We start from the raw sequence: 18,424 nt of genomic DNA, 5'->3' as shown, positions 1-18,424 counted from the left end.
TGTGCACGCCATGCAGAGTTTTGACCTCTAGGTCAGGCTACAAATGTTTTTTCCAGCACCATCATGTGTTGGTGAGAAACATGATGCGCCTGATCAAAAAAAGCTGCTTGTAATCTGACAGACGAGCCATGATGAGATGTCAAGGTGCGTTGTTGAAAATGAAGATCCTCTTCTTGGAATCCTGTCTGAGATGACAGAAGATGATGCTGCATTTGACCCACTTTGATGATGTGATGACTTATTTCTGTTTGTTATTTGTTGAATTTAATGTTGAGAACTGACATCTTGAAAGAATTTAGGTTTTCTTGTAAACCATAACCAGATAAAAAATGATTTAATTTGTATTTGTGTGCGTCCGTCTAATGCCACCGCACCTTCTGAAACACCCAGGAGAAACATTTTTTCCACAACTATTTTATATTTAACATGATGTAAACTTTTAAGATGTCCCAAAACTTTTTTCCAATATATATGTGGTATGTATGATGATAAAGGTGCCAGTTTATTTTCTCACTGCAGGGAACAGTTAAAAAAAGCAGCTTAAACTCTGAAAACATGAAAATTATTGATTCAGTTGTTATCCAGAATGGATTAGAAATGTTCCTGTTTGATAAAAATGCAGTGAATTGGGATTATTGAACTCCAACCTCTACAGATTATTTACCTTCATCACAGTCTCATCACTATTTCTGATGTTTCCTCAGGATGGACGAGGACAGAGCAGAGTCCACAGTGCCCAGCTGGGTGTCCCTGAAGAGTGACCGGTCCAAATTTGAACCTATCAACTTTGGTATCAGACCTCAAGGCTCACCTTTAAAGTAAGGTTTTCTGAACCACATAACTCTGCCTTAGAACATTTCACAACCATACAAAACATCATTTTGTGGGTATTAGCCTCCACTATCGTGAAAAATGAAATTCATCAGGTCCTTAAAATGAAACGGTGCACCAACATGTGAGGTGTTCGCTCCCATTAACTCCCATGTTAATTTTAGTGTGGTAAATCTTTAAAACTGAAAATTGCTTCTGTTTTTAACTGGTCATTTCTCCTACATGGGTTAACATCATCTCACTAAAATTCCTAGGCATATATTTTCAAGTTTCCCAACAATGTCCATCATTGCAGAGTGCTCCAGCTCTCCATTTAGATACGGATGGGTAAGACATGGCAGGTCTGTGCAGCTTGTTCTATCACACTGTTCCACCACATGTCATGAAAATTCATTAAAAAGTCTATTTATAAGGCTCCTGGTTCTAATAAACCCATAGACAACAACATCAGTCATTTCTAAATGGTTGAAATAAGCTTTTGAATACGCGTGACCTCTGTGCTATTTAATGATCAGTTTCAGAGACCAGACGACTGTATTTGGAGCATAAATGGAGAACTTTTGTTCTATTCTATGAGTTTATGTTCCTGATTTGGCACTTTTATTTTTAACATAAATTCACAAAAACACTTAAATCAAAATACACTTTTCTCCAACTAAACGAGCTTGTTAGAACGTAAATAACTTTATATATTTTGCTCAGTGTTCATTCAATCTTCAGCTGTCAGAGCAAACTGAAAGTAGAAGTGAACGCAGCCTTTCTTAGGCGTTGCTAACGCCCAGTAGACATGTATAACCACTATTCCCATTTTTGACAGGTATCAGAAACGGTCTGCTTCCATTGGAGATTCCTCCTGTCCCGCGGGTGAAAAGAAACGGAGAACTGAACTGCAGACCGCCGACCTGAACAACAGCGTCTCACGTAAGCTCGTACATTTGTATTTATAAGATACTTTTGGGTCGGAATAAAGGAACAACTTGTGTATTTACAATGTGCAAGAGAAGATCCAGAGAGCACTTGTTTGGTTCCACTGGAACCAAACCCTCTTCAGACCTTCCTAAATGCTTAGACAGTATTTAGCAACATTTAGTCATTTAGTTCTGGAAAGTGTTAAAGAGTTGAAGGCAGGTGACCTTTACAGGACAATGGGTCTGCTGAGTATGATGTGTTTGGAGAAGGTTTGATGTGTTTTTCTAAATATCATCCAGCTTTTACCAGTTGTTTAGTCCAAGCAAACTCTTGGAAGACATGGAAATGGTTGTTATAGACTAAATTAGATTGAAACCCAATGAAATAAAAGAATAGGTGTACATAAGAAGACATAACATTTAAACTGACAGTGAGATGGGTCATTACTCGACTGTTGCTTCGATCATTCAAACATGACAGAATATTTTCCAGTTGAGGACATCTGTGTTACTGCTGTAGATGACAATTGTAAAATAATTTCAAAGATTGTTTGTTTTAGAGGGTGGTGATCTGCAGGAGGTGATAGAAGGTCATAAGATCAGTCTGAAGAGAAGATGTGAACATGTGACTGAAGGAACTCATGAAGCAGGAAGTGGAACCCTGCTGAACAAGATCTACACTGAGCTCTACATCACTGAGGGACAAAGTGAGGAGGTGGACACACAACATGAGGTGAGACAGCTTGAGAGAACCTCCAAGAAGAACATCCAGGACACTCCAATCAAGTGCCAGGACATCTTCAAAGTCTTATCTGAGCAACAGAGACACATCAGAGTGGTTCTGACCAACGGTGTCGCCGGCGTTGGAAAAACCTTCTCAGTGCAGAAGTTCAGTCTGGACTGGGCAGAAGGTTTGGAGAACCAAGACATCAGCCTGGTGCTTCCGCTCTCATGCAGGGAGCTGAACTTGATCAGAGATGAGCAGCACAGTCTTCTCTCACTGCTTCATGTTTTCCATCCAACATTACAGAAGATCAGAGCAGAAGATCTGATTGTCTGGAAACTTCTGTTCATCTTTGATGGCCTGGATGAAAGCAGATTTTCACTGGGTTTCAACAAGCATCAGGTCATCTCTGATGTCACACAAGTATCATCAGTTGACGTGCTCCTGGTGAACCTCATCCAGGGGAACCTGCTTCCCTCAGCTCTCATCTGGATCACCTCCAGACCTGCAGCAGCCTATCAGATTCCTCCCTCGTGTGTTGACAGGATCACAGAAGTACGAGGCTTCACTGACTCCCAGAAGGAGGAGTACTTCAGGAGGAGGTTCAGTGATGAAGATCTGTCCAAGAGAATCATCTCACACATCAAGGCCTCCAGGAGCCTCCACATCATGTGTCTGATCCCAGTTTTCTGCTGGATCACTGCTATAGTTCTGGAGGACATGATGACCACAGACCAGAGAGGAGAGCTGCCCCAAACCCTGACTGACCTCTACTCACACTTCCTGAGGGTTCAGATAAAGAGGAAGAAGCAGAAGTATGGAGGAAAGCAGAGACCAGAGGAACTGACTGAGGCTGATAAAGAACTCCTTCTGAAGTTGGGTCGGCTGGCGTTTGAACATCTGGAGAAAGGAAACATCATGTTCTACTCAGAAGACCTGGGGCGATGTGGACTGGACGTCTCCGAGGTGTCGGTGTACTCAGGAGTTTGTACAGAGATCTTCAAGAGAGAGAGTGTGATCTTCCAGAAATCAGTCTACTGCTTTGTTCATCTGAGCGTTCAGGAGTTTCTGGCTGCCGTCTACATGTTCCACCGTTACACCAGGAAAGACACAACGGTTATAAGTCAGTTCCTAGAATATTCTGAACCAATCCGCTTTTCCGGGTTTGCTGGGTTGTTTACAAATTACGATCCAGCCACATCTCTTGATGGCTTCCTCGGGAGAGCACTAATGAAATCTCTCAAAAGTGAAAATGGCCACCTGGACTTGTTTGTTCGCTTCCTTCATGGTCTCTCTCTGGAGTCCAATCAGAGGATCTTGGGTGGACTGTTGGATCAGAGGAACAGCCACCCAGAAACCATCCAGAAGGTCCTCAACAACCTGAAGGAGGAGAACAGTGATGAATTCTCCCCAGACAGAAGCATCAACATCTTCCACTGTCTGATGGAGATGAAGGATCAGTCAGTCCACCAGGAGATCCAAGAGTTCCTGAAGTCAGGGAAGAAATCACAGAGGGAACTGTCAGAGATCCACTGTTCAGCTCTGGCCTACCTGCTGCAGATATCAGAGGAGGTTCTGGATAAGCTGAACCTGCTGCAGTACAACACCTCAGATGAGGGACGACGTCGCCTGATTCCAGCTGTGAGGAACTGCAGGAAGGCCGTGTAAGTAAAGATTTTTGGGGCCGGACATCGGCGTTTAAATCAAGCGAGTGGATCATGTCAGGTAGCAATACCCCCTCCAGTGGTCATTCCTTCAATTCTTTATCTCCATTGCAGCGTCCATAAATTAAAAACAACAACAATTCATCCAGAAATGTTCAACACTGGCTGGATATAAGTTCAAAGGTCAATCCAGACAAACCAACATAAGGCAGGAATAATAGGAGCCACAAGTTAACTGACTATCATGAAATTACTGTCATGTCATTAAATCACTTTTGTTTGTTTGTATACATCGTATTCTAACGACAGAAAAACATATTTTAACTAATGACACGTGACTATTTTGCTTCATTTGTTCAACGTAAAAACAGCCGGCCTCGTTGGTTTAAATGGGTGTTTTAGGTCTTTGTGGCGGTTCCGTTTGGAGCCTTTATGTGACCCACAAAGTTGTTTGAGCAGATAGAACAGAAGCTGAGGGCAATCGATGCAACCAGAGACTCTGATGTCATCGATCGGATCGCTGAATTAAGACTTGACGCACCATCGTACAAATTGGATGAAATGCAAAATATCCAAAGAGCCGATAGACAGATAAAAAGATGCACGTTTCTTTAAACCATTTGCTACAATCATTTTAAATATTGAGTAATTATGAGCTGTTCTAAAATAAGACAAATGTTGAGAATAATTCAGTTGCATTTCAGATCTGATGGTCGTTCAAACTGTTGCTCTACGGTGTTGAATTTAGCTTTTCCAGGAAATGAGCTACATTTGTGTTGAGGTAGATTCTCAGATAAGTTGATTAGAAATCCCAAAGTCTGACTCACTATTTTTGTTTCATACACAACAGACTGCCTGGTAGTTTTCTTCCAACGAGTCATTGGGAAGTTGTGGCCTCAGCAATGACGTCAAACCCTTCTCATCTACGGGAGCTGAGCTTAAGCTGGAACCAAAACCTGGCAGATGCCGTAGTAAAGTTACTGTCTTCTGCAATGATGCATCCAAACTGCAGACTGGAGACGCTCAGGTCAGGAGGCCTCTGTTGGTCTTTTCTAAATTTCTTTACATTTTCTGCTTTTCTCTTCATTTTCATATTTAGAAATGTGTTTTTATTTGCCCCATTTATTGCTTTTCCAGGCTGTGGTGCTGCAGGTTATCAGAGACCAGCTGTGACTCTCTGGCCTCGGCGCTGAGGTCCAATCCCTCCCATCTGAGGGTTCTGGAGCTGAGTCAGAACCAGCTGAAGGATCCAGCAGTGAAGCTGCTCTGTGGTTTTCTCCAGGATCCTCTCTGTGAGCTGGAGACTTTCAGGTCAGTCAGAGATGATCCAGTACTTTCCCAGGTGTAACTAGTTAGACAATAACTGTTTCCATGTTTGATCTTTGTTATAAACGTAGTGTTACAGTTCTCAGAAAAAAGACCACACAGGACAGATTTGCAGTATTAAATTTGTTGTGGAAATCTGCCCCATGTGAGGATGGTCATCAATGACTAGGAAGGAAGTATCAGTTGTAGATTTGTCTTGTTTTATTTTAGGCTGGCCACAAAACCGCCCAAACATTCAGACCAATCAAAAATGGTTCTTCCTGTCTTTTAAAGATCAGAAGGAAAACTAGAAACCCAAAAAGAAAGCTGCTGCAGTGTGCCATGCCCCTTCTCTACTGAGAAAAGCCATCCCAAAAAAGAGAAAAGCCCAAGTGTGAAGTGAGCGCCCTGTTAAACCTTGGTACCGAAAGCCTGCAGTCATTCTCATCTTAGGTGGCTTCATTCCAGCCAGAAGCCCAAACCTGCCTCCCTCTTAAAGGGGCAGCAGGTCAGTCCAACCACAGAAACCTTCATGAAGATCTGAAGCTTTCAGCATCCACAATTGTTGCACCTCACTTCCATTGGAGTCCAAATCAGAAGTCAACAAGTTGATTCTGCACCGATTCTACACAATGCAACCATTTTAAAAAGGTTTCCATGCATAAGTTTTCACACATTTTTAGATAAATCTGTTTGTTCATCGCCTCCTTCTGTTGTAATGGTCATTAAAGAAAATGACCTTATTGGAGTTTTTCTCCTCACAAATCTGACTTTCTATGAACGATGCAATAAATGCAGCTGCAATCTAAGACAATATGGAAGCATGTGTATATAATAGTAGTGGAAGTAGCTCATAAAATAATACATTTGCTCTTCTCATCGAATCTTTCTATGTTATTAAAGAAAAACCTGCTCTTAGTCAACAACATCTAAGACATCAACCAAAAATCCTAATTTTATACAATCTAATATAAAACAGTAGAGAAGACTCTTTCTGCAGAGACACTGGTGGCAGGAATGCAGAAGTATCACCTGCTCAACTTGGAAGGTGGAGCAGAAACCACCAGCTGAGAAGGTCCTCAGCGAGAGGAAGTGGTGGAGAACCATGAAACTTGCTAAGCTCCACCTCAGCTCCAGAGACGGGCTGAGCTGGAGCTGTGGCACCAGGTATCGCCCAGAAGAGCCTCCAACAAACAAGCTCTTCTCTTGGGAGGAGAGGGCTTTGAATCTCAGCTCAGTGTGCTTGTCTCTAGTAGGTGGCAGCTGCACCTTTTCCTGAGCTCCTTGTTGATGCCCTGAGGGGAATTGATGCTCCTGCAATGTTTTCTGGCAGCACTGAGCTTGCAGTGGGGCAATCAAACACACTGTGGGGTGGCTCTCTTTCCTTCTCTCATCTGGAGAACAAGTGACACCAGCTGCCAATCATTGTTGGAGAAATGTGCAGTCAGGGGAACGATGCGTCCAGACTATAGCCACCCTTCCAGCATCCAGCAGTGTCTAAAACCTTTGATTTGGTTTCACCAGAGAGTGTAGGGATTGCAGGGCCGCTGCAGCATCGCCCACAAGCTATCAGGAGTGGGTCGCTTTGTCCCAACTCCTGACAAGAGTTGAGTGCTGTTGAGAAATGTGGTCTCACAAACTTGGAAGGTATTTTGACCAACACACACTTTACATACGCTGTAGATCTTGTCCAAGCGCCCTGAAAGAACCCAAAATAGGAACATACGGCAGATAAGCCGGTGCAGGACCAGAGGTTTGTTGCTTGGAAGCTGTGTTTTGCTCTGGTACATGTTGATTTTTATTTGTCTTCTCTCAAAATAATTGTTATTTTAGACTAAGTGACTGCAGGTTATCAGAGACCAGCTGTGATTCTGTGGCCTCAGCTTTGAAGTCCAACCGCTCCCATCTGAGGGTTCTGGACCTGAGCGACAACACGTTGCAGGATTCAGGAGTGAAGCGGCTCTGTTCTGGACTGGAGAGTCCAAACTGTAAACTGGAGAGGCTCAGGTCAGTCTTCATTTTTCTACCTATATACCAGCTGCTAAGATGGTGAAGTGAGGCTGTTCTCAACACTGCTGTGATGCACCACATTAAAAAAATTCCTTGGAATATCGTGAATTCAGGTCTGACCCAACTAAGAACTAACGTAGGTTTAGTACTGACGCAGATAACATGCAGACCTGCACCGTATAACCTCATCCTGCATTTTTCAGATTGATTAACTGCAGCTTATCAGAGATCAGCTGTGACTCTCTGGCCTCGGCGCTGAGGTCCAATCCCTCCCGTCTCAGAGAACTGGACCTGAGTCACAACCATCTGCTGGATCCAGCAGTGAAGCTGCTCTGTGGTTTTCTCCACTTTCCAAACTGCCAACTGGAAACTCTGAGGTAAACACCATTCTCAAAAATGTCCATTATTCCATCCGAGGGTCCTCACACTTTCTGAGTGTGTGTATTGTGCCCAGTTCCTTCAGGAGGGAGGGCCACACGGGGACCACTTATTCATGATAAATTGATTTAAGGACAATGAAAAAGCCGACAGATGTAACCAAAATTAGACAAAACTAGGTGAGGGTGCCTGGTAGACACCAGCCAACGAGGAGGGAGATGGTGAGGGAGACAGGAAGTCATCTAAGACAGGTTGTGCCTTTAAAGATGAGCCACAGGTGAGATGGATCTCCATGATGAGATGGGAGGGAAAGAGGTGGGAGAACCTGGGAAGAGTGAGGGCCAGAACAATATATATTCTCCTCTGGAACAGTGCAAACCTGAGAGGTTGGAATTGTGGTAATTACATATTACTATCATTTTTTAACCTGTAACTAAATTAAATATTTACAGATCATGCCTTTGATTAACCTTTCAGATGAATACTGGTTTCACTTCTAACCTTATAAAACTTTCCCTTCTGTATTTAGATTAAGGAACTGCAGCTTATCAGAGATCAGCTGTGACTCTCTGGCCTCGGCGCTGAGGTCCAATCCCTCCCATCTCAGAGAACTGGACCTGAGAGAGAACCAGCTGAAGGATTCAGGAGTGAAGCTGCTGTCTGCTCTCGTAGAGAATCCACACTATGGGCTGGAGACATTGAGACAGTAGCTGGTTGAAGCCAGTCAACAAAAAAAAGGGAAACGTGGGTTTGTCCCAGGCTTCAGCTTCCTTAAGGCTTAATTCCATTAATAATTCCTAAACTTCCAGGGGTTTTGAGCGCTAGCGGCTGGACGGATGCTTCTATTTTGTCTTGGCTGGAATAAAAGGGCGACTCTTCCCGAACCTTATCTGTTCCTGCCTTTTATGATTACTCCTCCAGCACAGAGGAAGCCCTGGCAAGGACTGAAGACGCCTTATCGGACCGTCCTCTCGGCCTCCGTGAAGCTTTCCCTCCCGTTCCGAGGCAGCTCTCTCTGTGAGCCGGCATCTCTGGACCCTCGATGATAATCGTCGGAAACCTTCACACCTCTTCCGGCTCCGCCACCGACAGCCGGAGCTTTTCCATGGACAGTTTTTCCACTTTCTGACCTCGACGTGACCCCGATTTCCTGACGAGCTCAAGTTCTTGTGACTTTAATTGTAACTTAATAAGCTAGCAAAGCTCCAGCTCCAGGAAAACAGCTAATTAGCTTTCATGTATTTTATGCTGTTGGTTTTTTTTGTTTTTTTTCTTCTTTGATTTTTCTTCTTCAAGATGAGAAAGAGAACGACGTCAACATGAAAGGAATGATAAATGAACGGGTTTAATCCATAAGTTTACACTTAATAGCCAAAGACAGACACTCGCTCCAGCCGATCAGAACGCGCTTGCTCGCCGTTTTGATGCTCTTTAATGATTTCAGGGATGATTCCATCACAAAGTAGAAGCTGAAGAAAGTCGAAAAGAGTTAAATGCGCACGTAGATTCGGCACAGACGGCAGCTTTCACTCTGAATATGATTCCTTTTGTCATTTTGACGCACAGATTTTGGGCAAAGGTCAGATCTGAGCAGACAGAAACCTTTTAGCATTAGCGTAGCTCCGGCTCCAGACGTCAGCCGCTCCTTTGTTCAAAGGAAATGTCACAAAAGTTACGTCGAAAATATCTATTTTCATCCGTCTCTCGTCTTCTTTTAGCCTGACAGTTGCTGCTCAGGGCACCGTGATTACACCAAACTACAGCCAACCGGCTTCACTAGTTAGCATCGTCGCTCCATAGCAACGAGGTTTGGAGGCTGGACTCCCAGCTGGGTCAAAGGTCACCGGCATGGCGAGCTATTAACGGTTCAGAGAAGCTGTTCGTGGGAAAAGTTCTGCAGATTCTTCACATTCGTGCGTGTTGTTGATGAACGTTAAAGGCGTTAGCCTGCGTCTCGTTCGTAGCATCTGTACGGATCACCTAAAATGTTGTCGAGATTTGACTCGCATCAATTTAACTGCAAAAAAGGGTTTCACTTAATTAGCCCTCGTCAGGTCTAGCGAGGGTGATCCTAGCTGACTATAGAGATGCCCTTAGCTGTTAATGCTAGGCTAAATTCTCAACAGGCTAAAGGTTTTACCTTCGTTTCTCTAAGTACTTATTACTAATAGGGAGGGTCTAACATGGTGGAGTCCAACCCCTTTCTTCTGATACGACCACAGTTGCTAGCTACAGATGCTACGTCCTATCTGTGCCGGTCACTCGTGGTTCGTATTCAAAACGCAGTTGCCCCGGCGGGGCAGGAGGGTCGCAGTCGGGCCTAATTACCTCTTTACCGGGACGCGATCTCAGCACGTCTCGCATTAATCTGCCGCTTTGATCTCCAGGTGATGTCATCAGTCCCAGATTACGAAGCTAGCCTAATTAATCCGAATAAACGGCGCCCGTTTGAGTGTCGTCTAAGAGCGTTCGGCCTTTCCCTCTGTCGCTACGCGGAACGTTTCGGGTTCCGGATATATTCCCGAGGACACTTTGACCTCTGTGTCGCTATGGTAACCACCTGAGCCACAGAATATGGTGGCAAATTGATGTTGGAAGCAGCAGCTCTTCCTCCGCCGTGCGTCGGTGTGCGTGCTGCTCTGTATGTGTTATATTTAATGATGGTTTAACGAACGGCTCCTTTTGTTCAACAGGAACTTTTCGAAGGCGTAAAACACAAACAAGGCTGCTTCGCTTTCGTCAGTTTTCACGTTCCGATTCCTTTTTCTTTTTTTTTCGGAAAACTGTGGAGAAAGCGGACTCGTCCGGGTGGCTGGAGGAGAATCGGAGAGTGCTAATTAGACGCAGGCTGAGCCTCTTGTGTGCGATGCCTCCATTTTGAAAGGATCTGTAATATTCATGTTGTTAGCATTCGGGCTACAACTCCCCGACGTGCACGCGTGGCGTTCCTGTCGCAGTCGGGCTCTTTTTCCCGGCGCTGCGAAGCGGAGCAGGTAGCATGAAGGTGTCGGAGGCAGGACGTGCGCGCTGCTTTGATCTCCTTTGATCCTCCGCACATGTGCATTCCCCACCTGTAAACGCCAATTGATGAATCGACTTTATCTTCTTTCCAATGAGCCAAACTCGGGCCGTAAAGAGCACTTTGCAAACTTTTATTGGAGGATAGTATCTGGAAGCGCTCATGCATAAATCATGTCGCTGTAACCTGCGTCCTTCAGCACAAAGCTCTGCATTTTAATGCCCAGAGCGCAGCGGCACAAAGCTGCGGCTGGGCGCCAGTCAGCTCGCTGCAGGGCTCACCTGCCAGCGGCGTCACAGCAGCCATTCATTACACCCGGGCAGGCGGCGGGGACAAGAGCAGGCGACAGTCTGAAAGAGCCCCCCCCACCCGCATGTTTAAGGTGAGACCGCTGTGGACGCCAAAGGCGGCGCGGGCCCGCTCAGCTATTGGCGGCTGCAGAATCGGATGGCAGAGTACGGCCACTAGACCCCCCCCGAGCCACACACACACACACACACACACACACACCGCTCGTTTAATCCTTTCACGAGCCGCATCACCGTCAGGAGCTAGCGTAGCACAGGGCAGCACTGGACGCTAGCATCCTGCAGGCGAATTCTCTGCTAACAATTCCAACCAGGAAGCGTCTGATTTAAAAAAGCAGGCAAACTTTATCGTCTTGCAGCAGGGGGACAAGTCCCACGTGCACGCTGGCACAGCCTGAGAGTTGGACCCCCCCCCCCGTTCTGAGGAGCGAGCGGTTCACAGCTTGAACAGAAGTTGCAGAGCATTTTATTCTTCCGTGTAAGAGATCATTTTTTTGTTATTTGGACCATTATCATGTCCTGCTGACGAGTCCTGTCCTGCAGATTAAGGTCACGTTTCCACTGTCAGGTGACAGCTTCTGCTCCCTGAAGCAGGAGCTAGCGCAGCGCCCAAAAAGGCGTTCCTGCCTGTAAAACCCTCCATAAATCCAACCAGGAGGAGATAAGCCTCACACCCCGTCACCGACACCCAACAAGCGGGCTTCTTCTGAGCTAATTTAGTGGTTTCAGCAGACGTTCTGCGAGGAACACATTAAAAATGCATCTTTGGTGGCTTCAGTGCCGCTGCGCTCAGCTGTGAAATGAACCACTGTTGAAGAAGAGATTGTGACCGTGACTTTGACCACACCTGTGGTTCCGCAACGGAGAAATCAGATGTATTAAAATGGTTTCTTTCTTCTGACGATCCGGGGTGGAGGGGGGCCGTCCCAAATTCAGCTATTAAAATTCAGCACGAGTCCTCGTCTTCTGAAACGGGCCCTTGGCGTGCAGCAGGACCCGATGCTGGAGCGTAGGACGCCATCTGTGAGAGCTTCGGGCGACTCCAACAGGTCGGGTTCTTCAGTTCTGTGAAGCGTGCTTTGATTTTGGAGGAAGGTCTCAGCTGAGGAGGCTCAAGGGTTCCCATCCCTGGACCTGCTGGAGGGACAGTCTGGAAGACCTGGATGATCTCCTGGAGCAGGTGGAGGGGAGGTGGTCAGGGCCGCCCTGTGACCCGGCCCATCATGGGCCTGACCGAGGAGCCTGGATCATATGAGGAAACCCACCCGGACACCAATGAGAGGAGAACGAAGGTGGTTCCTGCTGTCGTGATCAGAGAACACGTGCGGCCATGTTCGCTCCCACCGAACGGAAGCGCGCGTACATCGCGGCGGCGCTGACGCCACGTGAGCCCCGCATCTTTAAAGAGGCGCAGCGGGGCGACGCGGCGCAGGCGGCGGCGGCGGCGCAGGCGGCGGTGTGGGAGGTTCCGGATACTCGCTTTCTCACTCCGCGGGCTTCCAGCATCAGCTGATCGACGCCGCGCGCTCATTGCTGGAAGTGGGATCCGGATGAGTCACATGACAGAACTGGAGGCTGACATCTGGAGAAAAGGCACCGCGTCCCGGCTCGCACCGCCAAACTGTCTTTTGAGCCACATTCCCATTTTTCTCGCCACATTTTACTCCCGCTCGGTGAGCACATTTCCAACAAGCATATTTTTTTTTGCTCTTTTCTATTGCCCCCCCTCCTCTCTCTTTCCTCCCCCCTCCGCCTTTTTTCCTCCTTTTCTCCCATTTTTCCCTCCTTTTGCTGGTGTTTGAATGTGAGTATTGCCGCGGTGCTTCGGAGCGTCCCCCCCCCCCCCCCCCATCCAGGCTTCAAGTTTCCAGCATGCAGTTGTTCTGGTCCCGGGGGCAGACGCGGTCTCACTTGCACTTTTGTTCCGATCGAGCAGCTTTTGTCAGTATTGAGCTTTTTCACGCGTTGATTGGTGGTTTTGAGACATTTTCCCCACATTTCTGTTCCTTTTTTGTTGTTGTGGTTGCTTTGGTTTGCATTTTGCAGTGTTGCTTGTTTGCCTTCGAGTTTTGTGATTTTGGGTCGACCTCACCGATCCAGACCTTTGCTTTGACTTTCTTTCCTCTTTTCTTTATCTGAAGGAATCATTTTTAACCTGGTACTTTTCTTGCAGCTCGCAGGTTTGTCGTTTCTATTTTTATTTTGGTGTTTTTTGTGTGTTTCACCTTTTTCGGTTTGCTTGTACTTTTGCTGGCAGTGTCGAGTCTCTTTTTTTTCCTTTTTACGGATGTTATTTTTCCTCTAGATGATGCTGGGTGGACGAGGGCAGTTTTGATTCTTGGGGTTTTTTGTTTTCTGTGTCACCGAGGATGAACAGACATTTCCCCACTCGCAGGTATCTGGAACGAGTTCATGATTGACACCTTCATGTCTCTAATAAAGGTGATAAACGTGCACCTGTGGCTGTTATTTCGCAGGACTGACACAAACGCTTCATCAAGCCTTCTTTATCAATGTTATCTGAAGGTTATCTGATCGGATCGATCTCTGCGTGACGCGACATGGCCGGTTCCAGACGCGGCTTGTGTGTTTTTATATTTCGGATGGTTGGTATTTTCCCGTCCTCCTCCTCCTCCTCCTCCTCCTCCTCCTCCTCCTCCTCCTCCTCCTCCTCCTCCTCCACGCCGCAGCTGAGGACCTGATGTAGCTGCAGGATGCGCCGCGCTCTCCGGCACCATCCAAACGCTGCCGGACGCGGCCGCCGCGTTTCCGCCCGCGGTGAGAACGCGCGTCCTGCGCGGCAGTGCGCCTCCATCCCGGGTAGCACTTTGAGGATTAGGCGCTGAAGCATGAAGAAGCTTTTGAAGTGGCTTTGAAGTTTGCGGTGCAAGTTTAATATTTCCCCCCCGTCGCTGCGTTCTGCTACCTTTGAACATTTAGCCCGGCAACGCCAGCGGGAGGGAGTTGCGTGATGATACAAAGGAGATTTGTATCATCGGAGGGGGGCCTCCAAACATCAGCGTCCCTCCGACAGCTCTACACACACGTGGATTTGTCGGAATGACCAACAAAACAGGAACGATATTTGTGTGTTTTCATAAAGGCTGCGGCGCCTGTGAGGAGCTCAGACTCCGCCAGGACGTCACAACAATTTCAAAGACGTGAAGCGCACAGCAGCTGCCCTCGCTGACCGACAAGGCTTAGCGCTAAGTTAGCCTGGGTCCTTCTGGGATGTTTGTTCCATCATGAGGAAAACCCAACAACAAACTTCTGATCCGCGCGCTCTTGGCAGGCCGAAGGATGATGAATAATAACGGAGGGGACGCTGGAACGGCCTCCTCGCCCAAGCCCGGCGGCCACGTGGAGCGGCGCTGTGTCCAGATGTTTCTTGGCTGGCGCGCTCGCCTTCCCTGGCTGCTCACCTCCGTAGGAAATTAATGAAATTCCGACTTGATTGATTGTGCGGCTCGGGCTGTGCGAACGCCGGCCGGGCTAGCTGCGTCTCTCAGCAGAACGAGGCTGCGCCGCCCCGACCCTGGCGGCCCACCAGCGGCAATATGTTCACAACCCGGAGGAGGGTGATAGGAAAGCAAGGGATGGTCGACCCCCCCCCCCCCCCCCCACGCGACACCTCCAGAGGAGAGGAGACGCCAAGAACGCTTCCCCGCCAGCCTGAAAACCATAAAAACATTCAGCTGTATTCAAATGTGCATGACCGGAGTGCATATAATTGGAAAAATTACCCTCTTTGATGGCATAATATTCCTTCATTCTCTGCGCAGCGAGTCCATAAATGCAACCTGTGGAAATTTAAAGTCATTTAAATTCCACTGAGGCGTTGCCAAGTCTTTGAAGCCCAAAAAATTGCTTGTCACCCTTTTACAATTCACATTATTGAGCACATGGCGCCTCCCAGGAGCACCTAGAAATAAGAAACATCCCTGTGCAAACTCTTGATTGTGGGGAGCTGAAAAAGCATCGATTCAAATGTCCCTGACTGATGGAACACGCAGGGCCGCTGAAACGTAGCTTCTCCTGCAGAGCATCCGCTAACAAAATGCTCATTTTTCCACATTTAAACTCCTGCCAGCTGCAGCTGTAACCGTGAGTGCTAATGACAACAACATCCTGATTGTGGTACAGCCACAGGATCCAGCCCTCCAAAACAGCATCATGTCCAGGAGGAGTGCCCAATGAGCTCTACTACTTACCACACCGGTAATATTTGATGGTAGATTGTCTGCAGTAATTTTGTTTTTCAAATAAATATAATAATATCTTCTGTGTAACATAGGTTTGACTCCTGTGGATTTCAAATTGAACAGACTCAACTGGATGCTTTTCCTGAGGCTCCCCTGACAAGAGCTCCATGTGGGGATGCAAACATGCAGGAGTACCTGGACTTGGCCATGCAGAGCAATCATTTACAGAAGGCAGAGTACTGGCAGTCTGCAACTGAGCTGTATCTGAAACTAAAAGAAATTACTCAGCTATGATTGAAAAGACAAAGGTGTAACTTGTACACAAAGTGTCTTAATTTGTCACCTGGAGCATCATTATTTTAAAGAGGGAAATATGAATAAACATAATGCGTAGTAATGAGCATGGATTTCCTTTTTTTTTAAGAGATAAAATCGTGAACTACTGTTTCATGATGTTGAGAATTGTCTTTATCTTGTTGTTATGTGTTTCACCATATGTTCCTGTCTTCCCTTAGAAGTTAGGCAAGGTAGACTAAATGTAATTAAGAACAGAGACATTTGCAGGATTGTTGTTTGATCTACTGTTATCTCAGGAGCCAGTCAGGCAGGGGGTGTCAAACACTCATTGTAAACAGGACATCAGGGGGGTTGATGATGATCACATTTGCATGAAGAATGGGATCTGGCCTGGGAAAACAATGGAAGAGAAGAACTCTACCAACACCAAAGGGACTGGAGGAAGAGGACGGGGACATCTCAGCGGGGGATTGCATGGACATTGTGAATTTGCATGTGTGTGACTATAAAGGACTGGGCCAAGGGATAGTTAGCTTGTCAGACTTCATGCCCTGACAATTGACTCTGTTGTTGCTAGGGTTATGAACTGGCCCGGAGCTCTGTAATATTTGTGTCTGGAATTGATTCTATTGTTAAATACATTTTGAAATTGGTACTTTACTTCTCGAAGTCTTCATTCAACGAACACGCGGATCGGCAGCTACATACGGGAGGTATTGCGATCCAACAATGAACAGAACACAGTTTCAGAATGATGACCCCCCCCCAAATAAAACAAAAAACAAAACAGCCTCTTACTTTGCAACAAAACACATCTTTAACATCACTTAACGGCCTCTTACTTTAACATCAAAACACTTGGAACTGCACCTTTAGGTGCACCAATGACAACGGCATAACAGCAGAACAATAAACATTTTTTGAGTCCAATATGGCTCATAAACAGCCAAATCCTGGACTGTTCTGAATTCCAAAGTCCATTTGTGCCTTAAACACACTGTAGGAATCCAGGAGTGGTAATTTCAACAAGTTAGAACAAGTATTTGACATTGGGAATGGAGAGCCATCCAGGAACTCAATTTTTGGCAACGGTTCCAACCCAGAAGGAGGAAGTGATGTCAGCCCTGTGGCAAACATCAAAACTGTCTGGTTCCCAGTTTTTGGGAACTCTTTTGCAGGGTTTCTCCTGCGGGGGGCGTGGTGGAGCCATGCCTCAGCCGCAGGTGGTGCCGGGGACTGGTGCACCTGCAGATGATCGGTAATCAAGCCACCTATTTATGGACTGTTCTCACGGTTGGCCAGCGTTGGCGTGTCTTGTCTGTTTCGGAATACCCCGGCTATACCCTCCTGGACTATCGTGAGACTTTTTCTTCGTGGATAACTTTTGAACCCGGTTATCGGATTATTGTTTGTCTTTATCCTTCGTGGACTGCTTTTGACCCCGCTCGGGATTTTTGTCGTAGGTTTACATTGCCTGTTTTGATGAAGAACTGAGTCGTGGTCTCCACGCCTTTTTGAGTTGCCAGCGCGTCATGCAGAACGTTCTATAAACTTTAATAAAGCTTCTTGGAAAACGATACGCCACTGTGTTCTGCCTGCTTTCGGGTCCTGATACAACCGCTCGTAACAAAAACGTCTTTCACAGACACAGCAGCCTCGCCTTCTGCAAAGAAAAAATGTTCAGGTAGATATACAGTACATGGTAGTTATAACAAAAAACAAAACAAACCTTCACAGTCAAGGAGATAGTCTGCCCAGTAGGCCAAGATTACACTTTCTTTTTGTCTCCTGTTGCTCCCTGCAGGGCTGACGTCAGGTGTAAAGAGTCTTTCAATGTCAAAGCCAGTGAGTCGCTTTTCAGAGTGGCACAGAACTGGGGTCAGCGAAGAAGGGTGTTGCTGTAGTGCTGTCAGAAACTGAAGGGCTGAAAGGCCATCTTTGAATCTACAACGTGAACACAAACACTTTCACTGCTGTGTAGTGCCAACAGCAACAACCAATTAAACTATCTAAATTGTATTATCTTAAGTTTATATATTTTATAAGGTTATATTTGTTTGTTATATTGAGTATTTACAGATTAGCATAAGGCAGAGAATGGAGAGACAGACATCATATAGGCTAGCAGTTGTAACATCAGAGATATACATGCCATGAGACATTTCAAGCAAATTTCATTTTTTTGGGGTGGAACGACAAAAAACAAATGCAAATTTAACTTGCCTGTCAATTACAGATGAGTTGCGGTCAATAACATACCATCGGACGTAGTCTGCCACAATGTCCTTCTTTTCTTCAGTTAGAAAGTTAGCAGCCGCTAACTAATGGTACAGCTGATTCACGTTGTACATACTTCAGATAGCGACGGCTATGCTACACTTACTTTGCTTACCATTAACAGGCTGTTGAGACGTCCCCGGTACGGCTGGTTCCTCAGTCTGTGCTGCGGCATTTAAAAACGCCAAAGACCGACCACAGAAACCACAAACCGGCGTCAATCTGCTCAAATGTTTGCCACAAAACGGGCAAAAGGCCACTTGCATGTCGTCCATCCTGCGTCACGATGAAGTCCTTACCCGCTTTCGATTCAAATGATGGTAATACCCTTTCCGTCAGAAAAGTAACTTGTAAATTTGTTTTTTGCCGGCTGCTTTTTCTGCCGGAAAGGGTATTACCAACTGTACCGACGGAATGCATCCATTGGCCCAACCGTACCAAGGGTCGGTAATTCCCTTTCCGGTAGAAAATGTTACTTGTAAATTTGTTTCAGCCTCTTGT

At 46.3% G+C, this 18,424-nt stretch overlaps 1 protein-coding gene across 5 annotated transcripts in view; it reads left to right on the top strand.

Moving 5' to 3' along the window:
- LOC115252687 (RNA-binding Raly-like protein) overlaps positions 1–18,424 on the top strand; it is a 199,980-nt gene that overhangs the window by 131,259 nt on the left and 50,297 nt on the right. Inside the window, exons 1-2 of one of the 5 annotated variants that reach the window (XM_029848579.1) lie at positions 12,990–13,327; positions 13,453–13,542. The exons of 1 other annotated variant lie outside the window; for it this stretch is intronic. Coding sequence is in view for 2 of the 4 variants with exons in the window: in XM_029848574.1 (XP_029704434.1) it covers positions 12,698–12,820 (123 nt within the window). In the remaining 2 variants the exon portion in view is untranslated. Of the gene's footprint in view, positions 1–12,622; positions 12,821–12,989; positions 13,543–18,424 lie in introns of those variants that run through there. 3 more of the 5 variants (XM_029848574.1, XM_029848576.1, XM_029848577.1) reach the window with 3 other exon arrangements.

The sequence above is a fragment of the Takifugu rubripes genome, chromosome 15 (assembly GCF_901000725.2).
Source record: "Takifugu rubripes chromosome 15, fTakRub1.2, whole genome shotgun sequence".
Taxonomy (NCBI): Eukaryota; Metazoa; Chordata; class Actinopteri; order Tetraodontiformes; family Tetraodontidae; genus Takifugu; species Takifugu rubripes.
The sequence above is the reverse complement of the archived record's forward strand: the minus strand, read 5'-3'. Positions and strand labels throughout refer to the sequence as shown.